Below are 19248 nucleotides of genomic sequence, written 5' to 3' on the forward strand. Positions count from 1 at the left end.
AGCTCTTTGTCAGCAAGCTTGAATTTGCATTCATGCCTGTATAGGTGGTAACTATACAGATGTTAACAAGAATGGTAACAAACATACAGAAAGTATAAGCAAGAGAGGAACTCACCAGTGGTGATACCTTTGCTGAGGAAGCTGGGGCAATCTTCACTGACAATCTCCAAGAGATGCTGCCTTAGTGAGGGTCAGCCCTTAAATGAGGTCTCAGAGGAGGTGGAGTCGAGCTCCACCCCTTCCGGGAGCACAGCTAGATTACTCTCACCTGTGCTCCCACAGCTGACCCAACACTTGCCTCAGCTGATTAATCAGTGGTTCAGGCTGTGATTACCAATCTCCCATACAATGCCTTCCACAGAAGGTTAAAAATAGGAATTGAAATCTGTTACTGTAGTATTCCGCTGTTAAGAAAATTATGATTCCTCTAATATACTTCTGTAAGTATTCTCATCTATTGATTTATTTTTGGTAGAAGTTTGATAGATAATATTAATAAAAAGTTAACAACTGTATATGTACATAGAGAAGGAAGCGTGTATGTGCAGAGTTGGTTGTGGTTTATGTGGTAAGGTTTTGGTAGCAGAAAGCTGCAGGGATGACCTCATGCTGGAATACACAGAAATGCCTTGAATGAAGCTGCAGCCTATGGGAAACCCACACTGGAGCAGGCATCTGGCAGGAGCTATGGCCTGTGGATGACCCCTGCTGGAACAGTTCTTAAATAACTGTCCCATGGGTGGAACTCCCATATTGGAGCAGGGGAAAAACTAGGAGGACAGAGATGAGCTGTTTTGAACTGACTGCAATCCTCCCATGTAGAATATTGCAGTGAGAAGATCAGAAGAATTGGGAATGAGGAAGTGAAGTTGAACCTGAGGAAAAGATGGGTGATAAGCCAGGAAAATGATGTTTTAGTTTTGGTTGTGCTGAGTTTCAGTTGTGGTTGTCACTGTTGTTTCTCACTATCCTACTTAAATTGTGTCACAGGTCTTTTGTTCCTATGGCAGGGGTTAGAGCTCCCTCTTATCTCTTGTATAGTTGGAATAATACAAGTGTATAGTTGTAATTACAGAGTAAATAGCCGGAGGGTATCTAAGGAGAAAAACCCACCAGTGCTGAGGCTTTCAGTTGAGATGGATGCTCACCAATGTTGAGACTCACCACAAAAACTCCACAGAAGAGCAATCTCCAGAAAGAGATGCTACCTTAGTGGTGAATTACCTTCACCTGTGCTCCCACAGCTGACTTGTTGCTTGCCTCAGATGGTTAATCAGAGGTTCAGGCTGTGATCAACAGTTTCCCTTATACCCCTCCTCCCTGGGGGAAGCAGGTGGAGAAGTGAGAAGGAGGAACTCAATTGAGATAAAGAGAAACTAATTTACTAGAAAAGGTAAAAGATTGTGTGATAACACAATAAAAAAGGAATCAAAGGTAATTAATCAAACAAATGGGGGAGAGATGCCTTTCTAACTGTGTTGCAGAAGGTGGTACAGCTAGAAGGAAGATAGTGGTTATGTCACCTCCTTTCTTCCCAAAAACCACGTGGAAATGACTGGAGCTGCTGGGAACTGTAGTTCCCACCCAGCAGCACCAGGAACTGCAGCTTCCTAGTAGCCCTCCCAGATCTGACAGTCCACTGTATGATATTATGACATGAAATCCCTATGGAAAACAATGATAAAATGGCAATACGTTAATTTTCACTAAGTTGGATCTGTTTTGCCCATGTCAGTCATTGGTAAGTGATCTTCCAGCATCTGTATCTTGACCCACAAGCTCTTTCTTAATTTGTCCATCTGCCCTTTTGGAGTGGAGGAATAGGAGTGGGGATTAGGTATGGCAGCCAGCCAAGGTTAACCTAACACAAGAGTATATACCTTAAAGTATAGATATCCATATATTTTAGTGTAGAAGTCTTCTGAGATCAGGAAAAAAAAATGCCTGGAATGTAAAGGAAACTTTAGGTAGAACTTCAGGTGAAGGGCTAGTGGATGAAGCAAGCTCTTTTGTTAGCAATATTCCTCTCTTTAATTATTAAGTTGTGATTTTTATCAAGAACATTTGTTGTGGAATTAAGCATACTGAAGCATTATCAAATGTCATAATTTAAAGTCATCATTTTTCTTCATCTTACAGTTCAGACCAGAAAAAAACATAAGTATTTAAGTATAGAACCCTTTTCAAGTAAAAGAAGAAATTATAAATTGATGATACAGCTTTTTATTGTGCATGTGGCCTTTAGCTTGGCTTTGGGATTTCAGATGAGGTTTTTCCAGTTCCCAAGCTTTGTATAAACTAACTGGGCTTGCGGATAATTTTTTCATGTATGTAGGTTGCTCTGAATGTAATGCCTCCTACTTATTTCCGTGAAAACCACGACAGATACAAAGAGCACAATAACACTATTTGATAGAGTGAATTCTCAGCTACAAAACACTAGTTTTCAACATAGTTACCACCATTCACTGCAGAAATGCATAGCTATGAATGAGAGCCTGCATGTTGTGCTCCACACTAGTGGAGGTGACCCACTATCGCCGCTGCTGAAACACACCACCCACTGCCTCACTGTGCTCACTTCCTCTCTTTGGTCTCCATCAATGTTCAGCAAGCATTGATGAATGTCAGTGGGTTTCATTTTTTTCTGCATGGAGGAATTGAGTGACACACATTTGCTTCCCCTGTACTCATCTCTGGTGAGGCCACACCTTGAGTACTGTGTCCAGTTTTGGGCCCCTCACTGCATGAAAGATATTGAGGCCCTGGAGCGTGTTCAAAGAAGGGCAACAAAGCTGGTGAGGGGTCTGGAGCAGAGGTCTTATAAGGAGCGGCTGAAGGAGCTGGGATTGTTCAGTCTGGAGAAGAGGAGGCTCGGGGGAGACCTTATTGCTCTCTATAACTACCTGAAGGGAGGTTGTAGTGAGCTGGGGGTTGGCCTCTTCTCTGGTGTAACTGGTGATAGGACTAGAGGGAATAGCTCCAAGCTGTGCCAGATGAGTTTCAGGCTGGATGTTAGGAAATACTACTTCTCTGAAAGAATGGTCAGGCACTGGAATGGGCTGCCCAGGGAGGTGGTGGAGTTACCAACCCTGGAGGTGTTCAAGGAACATTTGGATGTTGTGTTGAGGGACATGGTTTAGTGAGAACTGTTGGTGAGAACCATCGGTAGATGGTTGGACTGGATGATCTTGTAGGTCTTTTCCAACCTTGTTGTTTCTGTGATTCATACCGGTTGTGCTTAATCACCAAGCTTATCTGCTTCAGAGCTTTCCTGGCCAGAACCACAGTGACAGATCTCAAGGTACAGGGGGGTTTCGGGAGGTTCCTTTGCCAGGGGAACCCTGAGAAAGTGGAGTGACCCGGCAGCTCTCAGGAGGGCAGCTGACATGGCATGGACGTTCCCAGGGCAACGGAACTGCATCCGTGCCCTTTACGTTAGAAAAATCTTCTGGGACAGATTGCTGCCCACTGGATGCAGCGAGAAGTTAGCATGTGTGCAGCACGCACAGCATGCTGCAGCAGCAGGTGTGGTAGCTTGTGCAGCAGGGCACAGAAGTACTGTCCCTCCTTGCTCAGGAGACCAGCTTACCTACTGTTAATCTCTAAGTCCACAGATTTACCATGGTTTCCACCAGGCAACAAGATTGCCCCACAAAGACTGTGGCTACTCAGACAGAGACCCTGCCCAAGAATGTGGCTTTTCAGGTCTCCAGCTGAAGGGAGTGCCTGAGCCTGTTCCTGCCTGGGTAGGGCGTCAGGAACTCTACCTGCATGAGGTGTGAGCAGGTGGAAGATCTGCTCAGCATGGTGGCAGAGCTCAAGGAGGAGGAGGTGGAGAGGTTGAGGAACATCAGGGAGTGTGAGTGAGAGATTGACTGGTGGAGTAACTCCCTGGCATGCCAGAGAGAAAGGTGCCAAGGAGATAACCCCCAGAAAGTGATGGACCCCCTGCCCTGTCACTGTTGGACAGAGGGGGGGAACCTGAGAGATGGGGAAAGTTGGAAGACAGTCCCAGTTTGGCATCGTGGGTGACCCTCTTCCCTATCAACCTTACTTCCCCAGGTTGCCCCTAAGTAATAGGTTTGAGGGACTGAGCATTGAAGTGGGAAGTGAATTAAAAGGTGTGGGAAGGTTTGCCTAAGACATTGCCAAGGGTGAGGTGGTTGACTCCATGTCTTCAGACTGCCTCTGCCAAGAAAGACAGGAGAGTTGTTGTTATAAGTGATTCTCTCCTCTTGGGAATGGAGGGCCCCATATGCAGACTGGACCCGACTCATAGGGAGGTGTGCTGCTTCCCTGGAGCCTCAGTCAAGGACATAACTAGACAACTCCCAGATCTGGTTCACCTCTCTGATTACTACCCATTACTAATAGTTCAGGCAGGCAGCAATGAAGTAGCTGAGAGAAGCCTGTGAATTATCAAAAAAGACTTCAGGGCTTTAGGGTGGTTGGTTGAAGGAACAGGAACACAACTGATACTTATTTCTTCTATCCCTTCTGGGGTGGCGAGGGACATGGAATGAGCTAGGAAAATCCAGATAACGAGTAAGTGGCTGAGAGGCTGATGCCACCACATGAACTTTGGGTTTTTCAACCATGAGGCGATTTACTCGGCGCCTGGTCTAATGGTTGCAGATAGCTTTCACTTCTTGCTGCATTTGATACATGGACTCAAATGTGAACGATCCAAATTGTTTATTATAAGTTCTCACATCACCTATATACCTTCACAAGTTTTCTTTTCTTAACTTTCCTGTTCGCCCCTACGTGTCAGAACATTCCACAAACACTTCTTCAACCGTTCATGCGGGCACTTGTCCAATCAGAGCCGCGAGCTGTTCTTTTTTCTTCTAGAGGTGTCCTTGGTTCTCATGCTGTTTATCTTGCTCCACAGCTGCTGCTCCATACAGTCCTTCTTGTATTCTCACAACTTGTCTCTAAGAGGGAAATGGATCCTAGCTCTAGAGCTAGCAGGGCTCATTGAGAGGGCTTTAAACTAGGTAAGAAAGGGGAAGGGGATGCAATGAGGCTCCCTAAGGTAGAGGAAGTAGTCCAGGGCTTTATACTAGATCTGATGGGGGAAGAGAGTTAAGTGTGGCAGGGCAGAGAAAGGCTTGGGATTGCTATCACACCAGGAAGTTGTAGGGAAAAACCTCTGAACTGTCCTGTAGGATCTTGTGGGAACTCCTCAGAGGAAGTAATGTTGCTGACCCCCTGTCTGAAACCTTCTCATGTCCCTCTAGGACGCAACGGGAGAAAACTTCAGATTTCTTCCAGAGGTTTGAGGGAGGGCCCCTCTAGAAAGGTGGTGTGTCAGAAAGCCCAGATGAAATGCCATTACACTAATGCATGCAGCATGGGAAATAAGCAAGGGGAGTTGGAAACTGTGATGAGCTCAAAAAATTATGATCTGGTTGCTATCACAGAAACGTGGTGGGATGACTCCCATAACTGGAATATCACTGTAGATGGGTATTGCCTTTCTGGAAGGGATAGGCTAGGTAGGAAGGATGGGGGTGTTGCATTCTATGTTAATAACTAGTTAGACTGCGAGGAGTTTCCTCTGAGAAATGGTGAGGAGCAGGTTGAGAGCCTGTGGGTTAGAATTAGGGATAGGACTAATAAATGGCACCTGATGGTAGGGGTCTACTACAGGTGTCCTGATCAAGGGGAGCCTGCTGATTAGGCCTTCTTCCTTCAGCTGCAGGAGGCATTGTGTTCACAGGCACTCATCCTGATGGGGGATTTAAACCACCTGGATATCTGCTGGCAAAATCACACAGCAAGATGTAAGAGATCCAGGTGACTCCTAGAGTGTGTGGATAGACCAACCAGAGGTGAAGTGCTGCTGGATCTGGTGCTCACCAGTGCAGAGAAGATCATTAAAGGAATTAAGATTGGAGGCAGCCTAGGCTGCAGCGACCATACCCTAGTTGAGGTTGTGATCTTGAAGAATGCAGGCCTGGCAAAGAGTGGGGTCAGGATCCTGGACTTTGGAAGAGTAAACTTCAGGCTGTTTAAGGAATTGTTGGATGAGATCTTCTGGAAAGCTGTCATTAGAGACAAAGGAGTGAAAGAAAAGATGCCTTTTTGGGAGCACAAGAGCTCTCTGTCCCTCAGAATAAGAAAGTGAACAGGGGAAGCAGGAAACTGGCATGGATTGGCAAGGACCTGGTGGTCAAACTGAGGGATGAGATTGTACCAGCTGTAGAATACAGGGATGTGGTTTTGACTTGCAGAGAGGGGATTAGGAAAAAAAACAAGGCAGAGGCGGAACTGACCTTGGGAAGCAATGTTAACAACAAGAAGGAATTCTATAGGTACATTGACCAGAAGAGGCAGTCCAAAGAGAGAGTCCTTTGGTAAATGAGAAAGGAGAACTGGCTACAACAGATATGGAGGAGGCTGAGGTACTAAATGAGTTTTTTGCCTGGTTCTTCGCTGGCAGCTAGGATTCCTGTATTTCTCGCATCCCTGAAGCTTGTGTCCCTGGGTCTCTAGGTGCAAACTGGGGGAGTAAATTCCCCCCCCCCCCCCAAACTGCTGTAAGGGCAGAGCAAGTCCAAGACCACCTCATGAGACTGAAGGTATACTGGTCTATGGGGCCAGATAACATACATCCCAAGGTCCTAAAGGATCTGGCTGAAGTGATTGCTGAGGTGCTCTCCATCATATTTGAAAAGTTGTGGCTGTCAGGAGAAGTCCTTGGGGACTGGAAAAAAGGAAATATCACTACCATTTACAAGAAAGGGAGGAAGGAGAACCCAGGGATCTACAGGCTGGTGAGCCTCACCTCTGGGAAGATAATGGAACAGATCCTCCTGGAAGATATGTTAAGGCATGTGAGGGATGAGCAGGTGATCTGAGACAGCCAGCATGTATTTACCACGGGAAGGTCATGCCTGACCAATCTGGTGGTCTTCTATGATGGAGTGATGACATTGGTGGACAAAGGGAAGGCAACCGATGTCATCTACCTGGACTTGTGCAAGGCCGTTGCCATGGTTCCCCACTACATCCTTATCTCTAAATTGGAGAGATACGGATTTGAGGGGTAGACTACTTGGTGGAAAAGGAATTGGTTGGAAGGCCTGTTGTGGTTTTATGATTTTTGTTATCGGTATTGCACATCATAACATCATGTAAAGCACTGGGAGTTAGAGTTAATGCTCCAGTTCCGTGGACTGACAATTTTCTGGGTCTCCAATTCACAGAAGAACTACATACCGCAGAGCACTTTGCGTTCAGAGGGTGAGATGTCATGGTTTTATGGTTTTTGGTTATTGGTATTCCACATCATAGAATTTTAGAATCACCAAGGTTGGAAAAGACCCACAGGATCACCTAGTCTAACCATCCACCCATCACCAAAACTGCTTTTCAAGGGAATGCATGCCATTGTTTTTTCATTCTTAATGCTCAAAATGTGCTGGGCCTTAATTAAGTTTGTTACTTTGCTCTGTGGAGCTATAGGTATATATAATTGATTGAAAACAATGATGGAAATACCTACCTGGTATATGCATACAATGTGGGATACAACTCCAGAAGGAGTTGATAATTCTACAGAAGTTGTGTTTTTTAAACAGGCTCTTAGTTTCTCCCTTGAATCCTTTATGCATTTTTTGAATGCTTGTCTGATCACATTGTTAATCTCCCTGAATGTACTGTTGACTTTTTAAATTATTTCACTCAGTATCTGGATTGTAATATTTTGAGGAAGCCTTCACCCAAACCAGAGAATAGTGAGTGGCAGGGTGCGTGGAGAGGCTTGGGAGAGTCTTTAGACAGATGGACATCCTTGGTGTCATGGAATTTTACTCCTGAACACCTGCATGAACCTGACATCCTAAACAGATACTTGAGACAAGGAGGTTGCTGCCCAGGTAGATCTGAGGAGGCACAAATGATTTGGGGTCTGGCTAATGCTTATCGGGCCTTATTCAATACTATCCCAGAAATGGGGAGAGAGTTACTGAAATAAAGAGAGAGGAGAGTGTCTCAGAGCTGAAAGGGGAGAGTTTGAGGGAGACAGTACAAAATGAGCGAGAGAGTCTCCAAGTTGAAAAGGAGTTTCCAGGAGAGACTCCGAGCCAAGAGGGAGAATCTCTGGGCTGAGCTGGAGAGTCTCCTAGTTGAAAGAAAAGAGCTTCAATCTGAGCGAGACACTCTCTGGTCCTAGAGTGACTCCCTCCAATCCAAGCAGGACTCCCTCTGATCCGAGAGTTGTCCACCAAATCAAGAGAGACTCCCTGCAATCCAAACTTGACTACCTTCAATTTCAATAAGACACTCTCCAGTCCAAGAGAGATGCCCTCTGGTCTGAACGAGACACTTTCCAGTCCAAGAGGGGCATCCTCAAGTCCGAATGTGACGTACTCCGAACTGAGCGAGATGCCTTTCAGTTTGCAAAATTCAGTCTCCAAATTGAACTAAACAGCATTCAGGCTCATAAGCCATGCTCGAATCTGAACTAAATGCCCTCATAATAGAAGGAGACAGACTGAGCTGAGCTGGAGAGTGAGAGCATCAAAACTGAACAACATGATCAATCAGTACAGGAGGCACCAGAATCAATGTCAGTTGCCCCTGTAAGAGGATGGAAAATGTAACAAATCTCTACTCACTTAGAACAGAAGACAGAGGAGGAGGAGAAAGTAGAGGAGGCATCCACTGTAAGAGGAGAAAAGAGGTCAAGAGGAACATCTCTGAGATTGTCATGGTGTTATCTAGATCAATCTATGTCCATGACGGGGAGGCGGTAGGCCCATGGGACCCCCGGCCCCCAACAAAGAGGAAGGGAAAAAAGGGAAAGGGGTAGGAAGATGGGAGCTGGGCTCAGGAAAACAAACAGAGAAGCGGCAACGATCTAAGGAGGAAAACTTATTTTACTAATTACAATCTAATTGAAATTGAGGCTAATAAATCAAGTAAAATAAAAGAGAAAGAGAGAGGTTTCCGAAGACCGAGAAACCTACTTTAAAATTGAAGGCACCACGGCTTGGAAAGCACACCCGCACCCGCTGCCAGGCAGTCAGAGTGAGAGAGCCAGCGTCACTTCTGTGACGTGTTTCCCTCTCCGACCGTGAGGTCCTCTGAGACATGTAGTTCTTCTCTGTGCTCCACGTGATGTTATGATTTGGAATACCGATAGAAAAATTAAAAAACCATGACATTCCACCCCTTATTCTACATCACTGGATGATGTACTTTACGGACCCCTTGTATGCTCAACTCCAAAATCCCAGGGGTTGGCCTTGGGTCTCTCCTGAGGCTCTTTGCCACAGACCTTTCCCTCCAGCAGCAGTGTAGAGGATGTTCTTTACATCCTGTCCCATCTGTACTGGCCCTAGGGCCAAGGCACGGGCTATCTCCTATTTAATCTGTTCAAAAGCCTGCTGCTGCTCAGGGCCCCATGCAAAATCATTCTTCTTCCGCATCACCTGATAAAGGGGGCTTACAATGAGGCTGTAGTTTGGAATGTGCATCCTCCAAAAGCCCACTACACCCAGGAAAGACTGTCACTTTCTTGCTAGTGGGTGAATGTCACAGTTTAAATGAAAATCTACCTGCGTCCGTGACAGGGGGGGCCGTGGGCCCCGCAGGGGCCCTAGGCGGAAAGGAAAAGTTAATTAGGAAAACAGCGGCAACGATCTAAGGAGGCACACTTATTTACTAAATACTATATCAAAATACAGGATAACACAATATAATACAATATAATTGAAATTAAGCTAACGAATCAAGCAAAAGAGGAGAGAGAATGAGTCCCGAAACTGAGAGGCCTACTGTGAATCTAGGCAAACGGCTGAAGGCTCCCACACACTCCACTGAACACCAGAACTCGAAAGACATCAGTTTAGCCTGCGACAGAGATAATATAGTGTCCAGGTCCCGTGACCCATCTCTGACCGTGTTGTTCTCTGGGAGATGTAGTCTTCTTCTGTAAGTTGCAGATTCAGTAAAATTATTCATGCTTTATGTGATGTTATGATGTGGAATACTGATAGTAAAATTACAAAATTATTAAACCATGACAGTGGAGACATGGCAGTGATTTTGTCAATCACATCTGTTGGGATGTGACTACGTCCATCCTGCCACTCTATACCGAGGAACAGAATTTCCTGGGCAGGTCCTTTTACTTTGCTTCGCTTAATAGCAAAACCAGCTCTTAGAAGAATTTGGATTATTTGCTCTTCTTTCATGAAAACTTCCTCTGCTGTATCGCCCCACACAACAATGTCATCAATGTACTGCAGGTGCTCAGGAGCACCACCCTGTTCCAGTAAAGTTTGGACCAACCCATGGCAAATGGTTGGACTGTGTTTCCACCCTGCGGGCAAACGGTTCCAAGTATACTGGATGCCCCTATAGGTGAAGGCAAACTGTGGCCTACATTCTGTAGCCAAAGGAATGGAGAAGAAGGTGTTAGCAGTGTCAGTGATGGCATACCATTTGGCTGCTTTTGACTCCAGCTCGTACTGGAGTTCTAACATGTACAGCACAGCAGCACTCAGTGGGGGTGTGACCTCATTCAGGCCACGGTAGTGTACTGTCAGCTGCCATTCTCCACTGGATTTAGGCATTGGCCATATGGGGCTGTTAAAAGGTGAGTTTTACTGATCAATCCCTGATTCTCCAGCTGGCAAATCAAATCATGAATGGGGAGCAAAGAATCGTCCCTCAAGGGTCTGTCTTGGGACCGGTGCTCTTTAACATCTTTATTAATGACATCGATGAGGGAATGGAGTGCACCCTCAGCAAGTTTGCTGATGACACCAAGCTGAGTGGTGCAGTCGATACGGTGGAGGGAACAGATGCCATTCAGAGGGACCTTGACAGGCTGGAAAGCTGGGCTCGGGTGAACCTAATGAGGTTCAACACGGCAAAGTGCAAGGTTTTGCACTTGGGCCAGAAGAACCCCAGGCACCTGTACAGGCTGGGAGGAGTTGTCCTTGAGAGCAGCTCGGCAGAAAAAGACCTAGGGGTCCTGATAGATGAGAAACTTAACATGAGCCAGCAGTGCGCTCTGGCAGCCCGGAAAGCAAATGGGATCCTGGGCTCCATCAGGAGAGGGGTGGTCAGCAGGGATAGGGAGGTGATCATCCCTCTCTACTGTGCTCTTGTGAGGCCCCATCTGGAGTACTGTGTCCAGGTGTGGAGCCCTCAATACAAAAAAGATATGGAGGTTTTGGAAAGGGTCCAGAGGAGGGCCACGAAAATGATCAGGGGGCTGGAGCACCTCCCCTATGAGGACAGGCTGAGGGAGTTGGGTTTGTTCAGCCTGGAGAAGAGAAGGTTGCGGGGTGACCTCATTGCAGCCTTTCAGTACCTGAAGGGAACTTAATCCCAGGAGGGGAGTAAACTCTTCGAAAGGGCTGATAATAGCAGGACTAGGGGAAATGGTTTTAAGTTGAAGGAGGGAAGATTTAGGTTGGATGTTAGGGGAAAGTTCTTTACTAGAAGGGTGGTTAGGTCCTGGAACAGGCTGCCCAGTGAGGTTGTGGATGCCCCGTCCTTGGAGGTGTCACGGGTTACTTAGATTTACCTATGCCCGTGACAGGGGAAGCCACCCTGTGGGCCCCCCCGGGGCCCGGAAAGGAGGGGGAAAAAGGGAGTGGGATAAAACAGCGACAATCTAAGGAGGAAAAACTTATTTTACTAAATATGATACCGAAATACAAGATAACACAATATAATATAATTGAGGCTAACAAATCGAACGAAACAGAGAGAGAGAGTCCCCGAAAACCGAGAGGCCTACTGTGAACTCTAGGCGACACGGCTGGAACGCTTCCCACTCTCCGAGAAGTTTGAGAGAAGAAGGAGGGCCCTCCAGCCTGGGAACGAGATTATATAGAGTCCTGGTCCCGTGACTTATCATTAACCCTGTTGTTCTCTGGGATATGTAGTCTTCTTCTGTGGACTGCACATTCAATAGAAGTATCCATACTTTACATGATGTTATGATGTGGAATACTGATAGCAAAATTACAAAATTACAAAACCATGACATTCCACCCCTTATTCTACATTATTACATCATGGTAAATATATATATACATATATATACACATATGTAAAATTATGATAGCTAAACAGTAGAATTACATGTAACATAACTAAATGTACAACTATAATAACTAAAATACACTACACATGCAAACATATATATATAAATACATAAAATTATTGACTGCACTCCCCCAGCATTAAATTCCCTTGTGGCACACATTGAACATCCCCATCCTTCTGCATTACCCACCAAGTGCACCCAGGTCCCTGGGCAAAGACAGTTCCACGGATAGGTTTGCCCTTTCCAGAAGCTGGAAGGACCCAAACAGCTTTTCCCAACATGTTCTTTACATGTACAACAGGGACCTTATCTCCTTCTACAGTGTGTAGGGGGCTAGATTGACTAGGACCATCACGATTGACAGATCCTCTAGTATTCACCAACCAAGTGGCTTCTGCCAGATTCTTCTCCCAGTGCTTAAATGTTCCACCACCCATTGCTTTCAACATAGTTTTCAACAACCCATTATATCGTTCAATTTTACCAGAAGCTGGTGCATGGTAGGGAATATGATAAATCCACTCAATGCCATGATCTTTGGCCCAAGTATTTATAAGGGAATTTTTAAAATGTGTCCCATTATCAGATTCAATTCTTTCTGGGGTGCCATGTCGCCATAGGACTTGTTTCTCAAGACCTAATATGGTGTTTCGAGCAGTTGCATGGGGTACTGCGTATGTTTCAAGCCACCCAGTGGTTGCCTCTACCATGGTGAGTACATAACACTTACCACTGCGAGATTGTGGCAAGGTGATATAATCAACCTGCCACGCCTCCCCATATTTATACTTTTGCCACCGCCCTTCCTCCCAGAGAGGTTTCATCCTTTTGGCTTGTTTAATTATGGCACATGTTTCACAATCATGAATAATCTGCGCAATAGCGTCCATGGTTAAGTCCACCCCTCGGTCTCTGGCCCACTTATATGTCACGTCTCTTCCTTGATGACCTGAGGTCTCATGAGCCCATCGAGCTAGAAATAATTCACCCTTATTCTGCCAGTCCAAGTCAATTTGAGCCACCTCAATTTTGGCAGCTTTATCTACCTGATGGTTGTTTTGTTGTTCTTCAGTAGCCCGACTTTTGGGCACATGTGCATCCACATGACGCACCTTTACAACCATATTCTTTGTTCGGGCAGCAATGTCCTTCCATAATTCAGCGGCCCAAACAGATTTACCCTTCCGTTGCCAGTTGTTTTGTTCCCACCTCTGTAACCACCCCCATAAGGCATTTGCCACCATCCATGAGTCAGTATAAAGATACAGCATTGGCCACCTCTCCCGTTCAGCAACATCTAAGGCCAGCTGGACAGCTTTTACCTCTGCAAACTGACTTGATTCTCCCTTACCTTCGGTGGCCTCTGCAACCTGTCGTGTGGGGCTCCACACAGCAGCTTTCCATTTGCGATGCTTCCCTACAATGCGACATGATCCATCTGTGAATAGGGCATATTTCTTTTCATTTTCTGGTAATTCGTTGTATGGTGGGGCCTCTTTAGCACGTGATACCTCTTCTGCTGGTGATGTTCCAAACCTTTTATCTTCAGGCCAGTCCATGATTACCTCTAGGATTCCTGGACGATTGAGGTTTCCCATTCGCGCTCGCTGTGTAATCAGCGTAATCCACTTGCTCCAGGTGACATCGGTAGCATGATGGGTGGAGGGAACCTGTCCTTTGAACATCCAGTTCAGCACTGGCAGTCGAGGTGCCAAAAGGAGCTGTGTTTCAGTCCCAACTACTTCGGAAGCAGCCCGAACCCCCTCATACGCGGCTAGGATCTCCTTCTCAGTTGGAGTGTAGCACTCTTCAGACCCCTTATATGATCGACTCCAGAATCCCAGGGGTCGGCCTCGGGTCTCTCCTGAGGCTCTTTGCCACAAACTCCAAGTGGGGCCTTTCTCTCCAGCAGCAGTATAGAGGATGTTCTTTACATCCTGTCCAGTCCGTACTGGCCCCAGAGCTACAGCACGGGCTATCTCTTGTTTAATCTGTTCAAAAGCCTGATGCTGCTCAGGGCCCCATGCAAAATCATTCTTCTTCCGCGTCACCTGATAAAGGGGGCTTACAATGAGGCTGTAGTTTGGAATGTGCATCCTCCAAAAGCCTACTGCACCCAGGAAAGATTGTGTCTCTTTCTTGCTAGTTGGTGGAGACATGGCAGTGATTTTGTCGATCACATCTGTTGGGATGTGACGACGTCCATCCTGCCACTTTATACCTAAGAACTGAATTTCCTGGGCAGGTCCTTTTACTTTGCTTCGCTTAATAGCAAAGCCGGCTTGTAGAAGAATTTGGATGATCTGCTCTCCTTTTGTGAAAACCTCTTCTGCTGTATCACCCCACACAACAATGTCATCAATGTACTGCAGGTGTTCAGGAGCACCACCCTGTTCCAGTACAGTTTGGACCAACCTATGGCAAATGGTTGGGCTGTGTTTCCACCCCTGGGGCAAACGGTTCCAAGTATACTGAATGCCCCTCCAGGTGAAGGCAAACTGTGGCTTACATTCTGCAGCCAAAGGAATAGAAAAGAAGGCATTTGCAATGTCAATGGTGGCATACCATTTGGCTGCTTTTGACTCCAGCTCGTACTGGAGTTCCAACATGTCCAGCACAGCAGCGCTCAATGGGGGTGTGACCTCATTCAGGCCACGGTAGTCTACTGTCAGCCTCCATTCTCCACTGGCTTTACGCACTGGCCATATGGGACTGTTAAAAGGTGAGTGAGTTTTACTGATCACTCCCTGATTCTCCAACTGGCGAATCAAATCATGAATGGGGAGCAAGGAATCCCTGTTGGTGCGATACTGCCGTCTGTGCACTGTCTTTGTAGCAATCGGTTCCTGCTGCTCTTTTACTCGTAGCAGCCCCACAACAGACGGGTCCTCTGACAGGCCAGGCAAAACAGACAGCTGCTTAATGTTGTCCATATCTACAGCAGCTATCCCAAAGGCCCATCGATACCCCTTAGGATCCTTGAAATGCCCCCTTCTGAGGTAATCAATACCCAGTATACATGGAGCCCCTGGGCCAGTCACAATAGGATGTTTTTGCCAGTCTTTGCCAGTGAGGCTTATTTCAGCCTCCAGCGCAGTCAATTCTTGAGAGCCCCCAGTCACTCCAGAAATATGGATTGATTCTGTCCCTTCATGACTGGAGGGCATTAGGGTGCACTGTGCACCGGTATCCACCAGTGCCTTATATTTCTGTGGTTCTGATGTGCCAGGCCATCGAATCCACACAGTCCAATAAACTCTATTATCCCTTTCCCTCCCCTGACTGAGGGCAGGGCCCCTCTATTGGTTACCTGTGATGACTGGAGCAACTCCACTGGTGGTTGGTATGTCTAGTAGTTCTTTCACCCGTGCTCGTAGTGCAGAAGTGGGCTGATCATGCCACTTCCTCATGTCTTCTCCACGGTCACGTAGGTAGCGCCACATGGAAACACGCGGTGCAATCGTACTGTTGTTCTTTGCTCGAGCTGGGAAGCGTGTGCGTTTAACAGCTGAGACTTTTGATGATGCAGGTGAGGAGTAGGACTGGAATACTTTGATCAGATCCTTCATTAGACCTGGTGGCCCGTACGAGGATTGACCTTCATCAGTTGTTTCTGATACTATTACGGGATCATTGCAATTAGTTGATGGAAACAATTTCTTGCACATTTCATCTACTCGGTTTTCTAGCCGTGAGATGGCAGAAACTGCGGCATGCAGTTGAGGGAGCTGCTGATCGGCGGTTTGAAGCATTATAATCAGCTCAACAACTCGGGGCCATCTGTCCACGAACCCTTTAGTCCCTGTTACCAATGACTGTGCCTTTCTCTCTGGTGCTGTACTTGTGATTTTCTGCCACATGTCAGGATCGGCCCTCACTCTCTCAGGGTCAAGTTCGCTTGGATCAGGGCTGTACAACATTTTCGCCATGGCCAATTCCCTCAAGCGCTGAATACCTTTTTGGACGGTATTCCAACTATCAAATTTAGGCTTCAAAGCATCCTTATAGGGGTACCTTTCTCTCACGGCTTCTAACAGCCGCAACCAGAGAGTGGCAGCTCCATCCGAACATCTGCTAATCCCTCTGTCGATACCTGCATCTTGGGCAATGCTTCCTAGTTGGCGAGCTTCATTACCATCTAGAGATAAGCTGTTGGCCCCATTGTCCCAGCAGCGAAGCAACCAAGAAAGGATACCTTCATCTTGACGCCGTGTGAACTCCTTTCTTGAGCCTTGGATTTCAGTCAGCTTCAGAGGTCGACAATAGGTGATTTCCTCCTCATCATCAGTCTCTTCTTCATGCCTCTTGGTTTTTGCCTTTGCTTTTTTCGGTACTGCTCCATGCCCGGCACCTGGGTCTTCTGCAGCCCCCCCCTGTGCTTCTCCTTCTTTTCGTTCTAGACGCATGGACACCCGTTTCCATTTCTTGCCTTCCACAGGGGCAACTGATAATGCTACTGATGCCTCCTGTGACTGATCAGAATTAACTTGGGCTTGAATCTCAGATCGGAAACTCTCTCTCTCCAGAATAGTATGATACAAAGCACGGTATGCATAAGCCAAACCCCACATAAGGTTTACCTCCTTAGATCTCTGACCCAAATACTCACTTAATTTCTTAGGGTCCCTTAGGTGTTCAAGAGTGAAATCCCATGACACTGCGGGTCCCCATGCTTCCAAGACTTTTCCTAAACCTTTCCATATTCCCTGCCAGTCATCATTCTCTGGTTCTGGAGGAGACTTCCGCATAGAACGAATGCATAGGAACATATATGCATTCATTAATAGTGATAACATGGATGCAAGTATGAACCCTATCTCAGTTATTGAAAGGCCTGTGGAAACCTGAGAGTACAACCTAAATAAAAAGGGTTTTTTTAGCCTGTACAATGAATTAAACATGGTGCTGTTTGTAAAATTGCCTGTTCCATCTGGGATGCAAGTACTTGTAAGATTCGCAATTCCATCTGGGGTGTAGGTGCCAAAATTCTGACCATACCACATCTCATAAAAGTACCAGGCAGGTGTCTCCATCAGTATCCACCTTATTAGGCTATATACCTGCACAATTCCACAACACCAAATTATGGTGTTAATAGTTGACCAATACTTTAAGAAGATCATAATTGCTTTCAATCCCTTAAACAGAGCAACTGGGATGAAGAGTGGATTCATAGCTGGCAGGCTCTGTAAAAGTCAGAGCTAGCTAGCTTTGCTCTAAGGGAGAAAGAAATCCCTTTGTTTTCTACACAAAAGTTAGATAGCAGTGCTGAGAATGTACAGCAGCCCTTAATGTTGACAATTTGTCTGGTATTTCAAGGTCACGTTCTCAGTGAGCAGCTACGAAAAGATAACACTCCCCTAACGAAGCTCTTTAAGAGTAAAGAGAGAGTCGTTCTAAAAGCTAAAAAGCTCTATGCCCGCATTCTCCACCAAAAAATCTGTCACGGGTTACTTAGATTTACCTATGCCCGTGACAGGGGAAGCCACCCCGTGGGCCCCCCCGGGGCCCGGAAAGGAGGGGGAAAAAGGGAGTGGGATAAAACAGCGACAATCTAAGGAGGAAAAACTTATTTTACTAAATATGATACCGAAATACAAGATAACACAATATAATATAATTGAGGCTAACAAATCGAACGAAACAGAGAGAGAGAGTCCCCGAAAACCGAGAGGCCTACTGTGAACTCTAGGCGACACGGCTGGAACGCTTCCCACTCTCCGAGAAGTTTGAGAGAAGAAGGAGGGCCCTCCAGCCTGGGAACGAGATTATATAGAGTCCTGGTCCCGTGACTTATCATTAACCCTGTTGTTCTCTGGGATATGTAGTCTTCTTCTGTGGACTGCACATTCAATAGAAGTATCCATACTTTACATGATGTTATGATGTGGAATACTGATAGCAAAATTACAAAATTACAAAACCATGACAGGAGGTGTTCAAGACCAGGTTGGACGGGGCCCTGGGCAACCTGATATAGTAAATGTGTATGTTTGTTGGCCCTGCTTGGCAGGGGGGTTGGAACTACATGATCCTTGAGGTCCCTTCCAACCCGGGTAATTCTGTGATCTGTGATTCTGTGATCTGTGATCTGTTGTTGCGGTACTGCCGTCTGTGCACCGTCTTTGTAGCAGTTGGTACTTGCTGCTCATTTACTCGTAGCAGCCCCACAAAGGACGGGTCCTCTGACAGGCCAGGCAAAGCAGAAAGCTGCTTAATGTTGTCCATATCTACAGCAGCTATTCCAAAGGCCCATCGATACCCCTTAGGATCCTTGAAATGCCCCCTTCTGAGGTTGGCCACTTCTCTTGTTTAATTAGTGATAGGACTAGAGGAAATAGTTTCAAGCTGTGGCAGGGGAGATTCAGGCTGGACATTAGGAAATATTACTTCTCAGAAAAGGTGGTCAGGAACTGGAATGGACTGCTCAGGGAGGTGGTGGAGTCAACGACCCTGGGGGCGTTCATGGAACGATTGGATGTTGTGTTGGGGGACATGGTTTAGTGGGAGCTACTGGTAAGAGGTGAACAGTTGGACTGGATGATCTTTTAGGTATTTTCCAACCTTGGTGATTCTATGATTCTAAAACCTTAACCAAGTCTGGACTCTCAAAGCCATCATCGTATATTGCTTCCACCACTGACGTCCATAGACCATTATTTATCGGAATATCACTTTTGTTTAGCCACGTGATTCTACACGCTGCCATTACCAATTGAATTAGAGAATGGTTTTCGTCATTATGTATCACATGGGCATATAGCATTTGTCTGAGAGGCTGATGTGTGGTAATGGATGCCAGTTTAGAAGTCACAGCCCCATTAATTACCACACTTTTGGCCCCCATGTCCCATAATCTCAGCAGCCAAGCTGGTCTGCTCTCTTGTGGTCTTTGCTTAAATTGTTGCAACATATCCATGAGCTTGGCAGCTGTGTACAGGCATGCCATTGCATGTAATGTGGTATGTGCAGGGGGCCACTGTCATGGGTTACTTAGATTTACCTATGCCTGTGACAGGGGAAGCCACCCCGTAGGGCCCCCCGGGGCCCGGAAAGAAGGGGGAAAAGGGGAATAGGATAAAAACAGCGGCAATCTAAGGAGGACAAAACTTATTTTACTAAATATGATATCGAAATACAAGATAACACAATATAATTGAGGCTAA

General features: G+C 46.3%; 2 protein-coding genes across 16 annotated transcripts in view; one reads left to right on the top strand and one right to left on the bottom strand.

The window, feature by feature from the left end:
• Positions 1 to 19248, top strand: part of CHD1 (chromodomain helicase DNA binding protein 1) — a 179347-nt gene that overhangs the window by 26051 nt on the left and 134048 nt on the right. The window lies entirely within an intron of this gene.
• Positions 15382 to 17256, bottom strand: LOC146754696 (uncharacterized). Its single transcript, XM_085527737.1, has one exon. The coding sequence runs from the start codon at positions 17254 to 17256 to the stop codon at positions 15382 to 15384; it is 1875 nt and encodes a 624-aa protein (XP_085383863.1).

This window comes from Coturnix japonica, chromosome W, assembly GCF_054131305.1.
Source record: "Coturnix japonica strain WE chromosome W, WE-NBRP24, whole genome shotgun sequence".
Classification (NCBI taxonomy): domain Eukaryota; kingdom Metazoa; phylum Chordata; class Aves; order Galliformes; family Phasianidae; genus Coturnix; species Coturnix japonica.

Bases quoted from the DNA above. Each gene is read 5' to 3' on its own strand.
- LOC146754696 (XM_085527737.1), bottom strand. From the start codon at position 17,256: ATGAATCCACTCTTCATCCCAGTTGCTCTGTTTAAGGGATTGAAAGCA.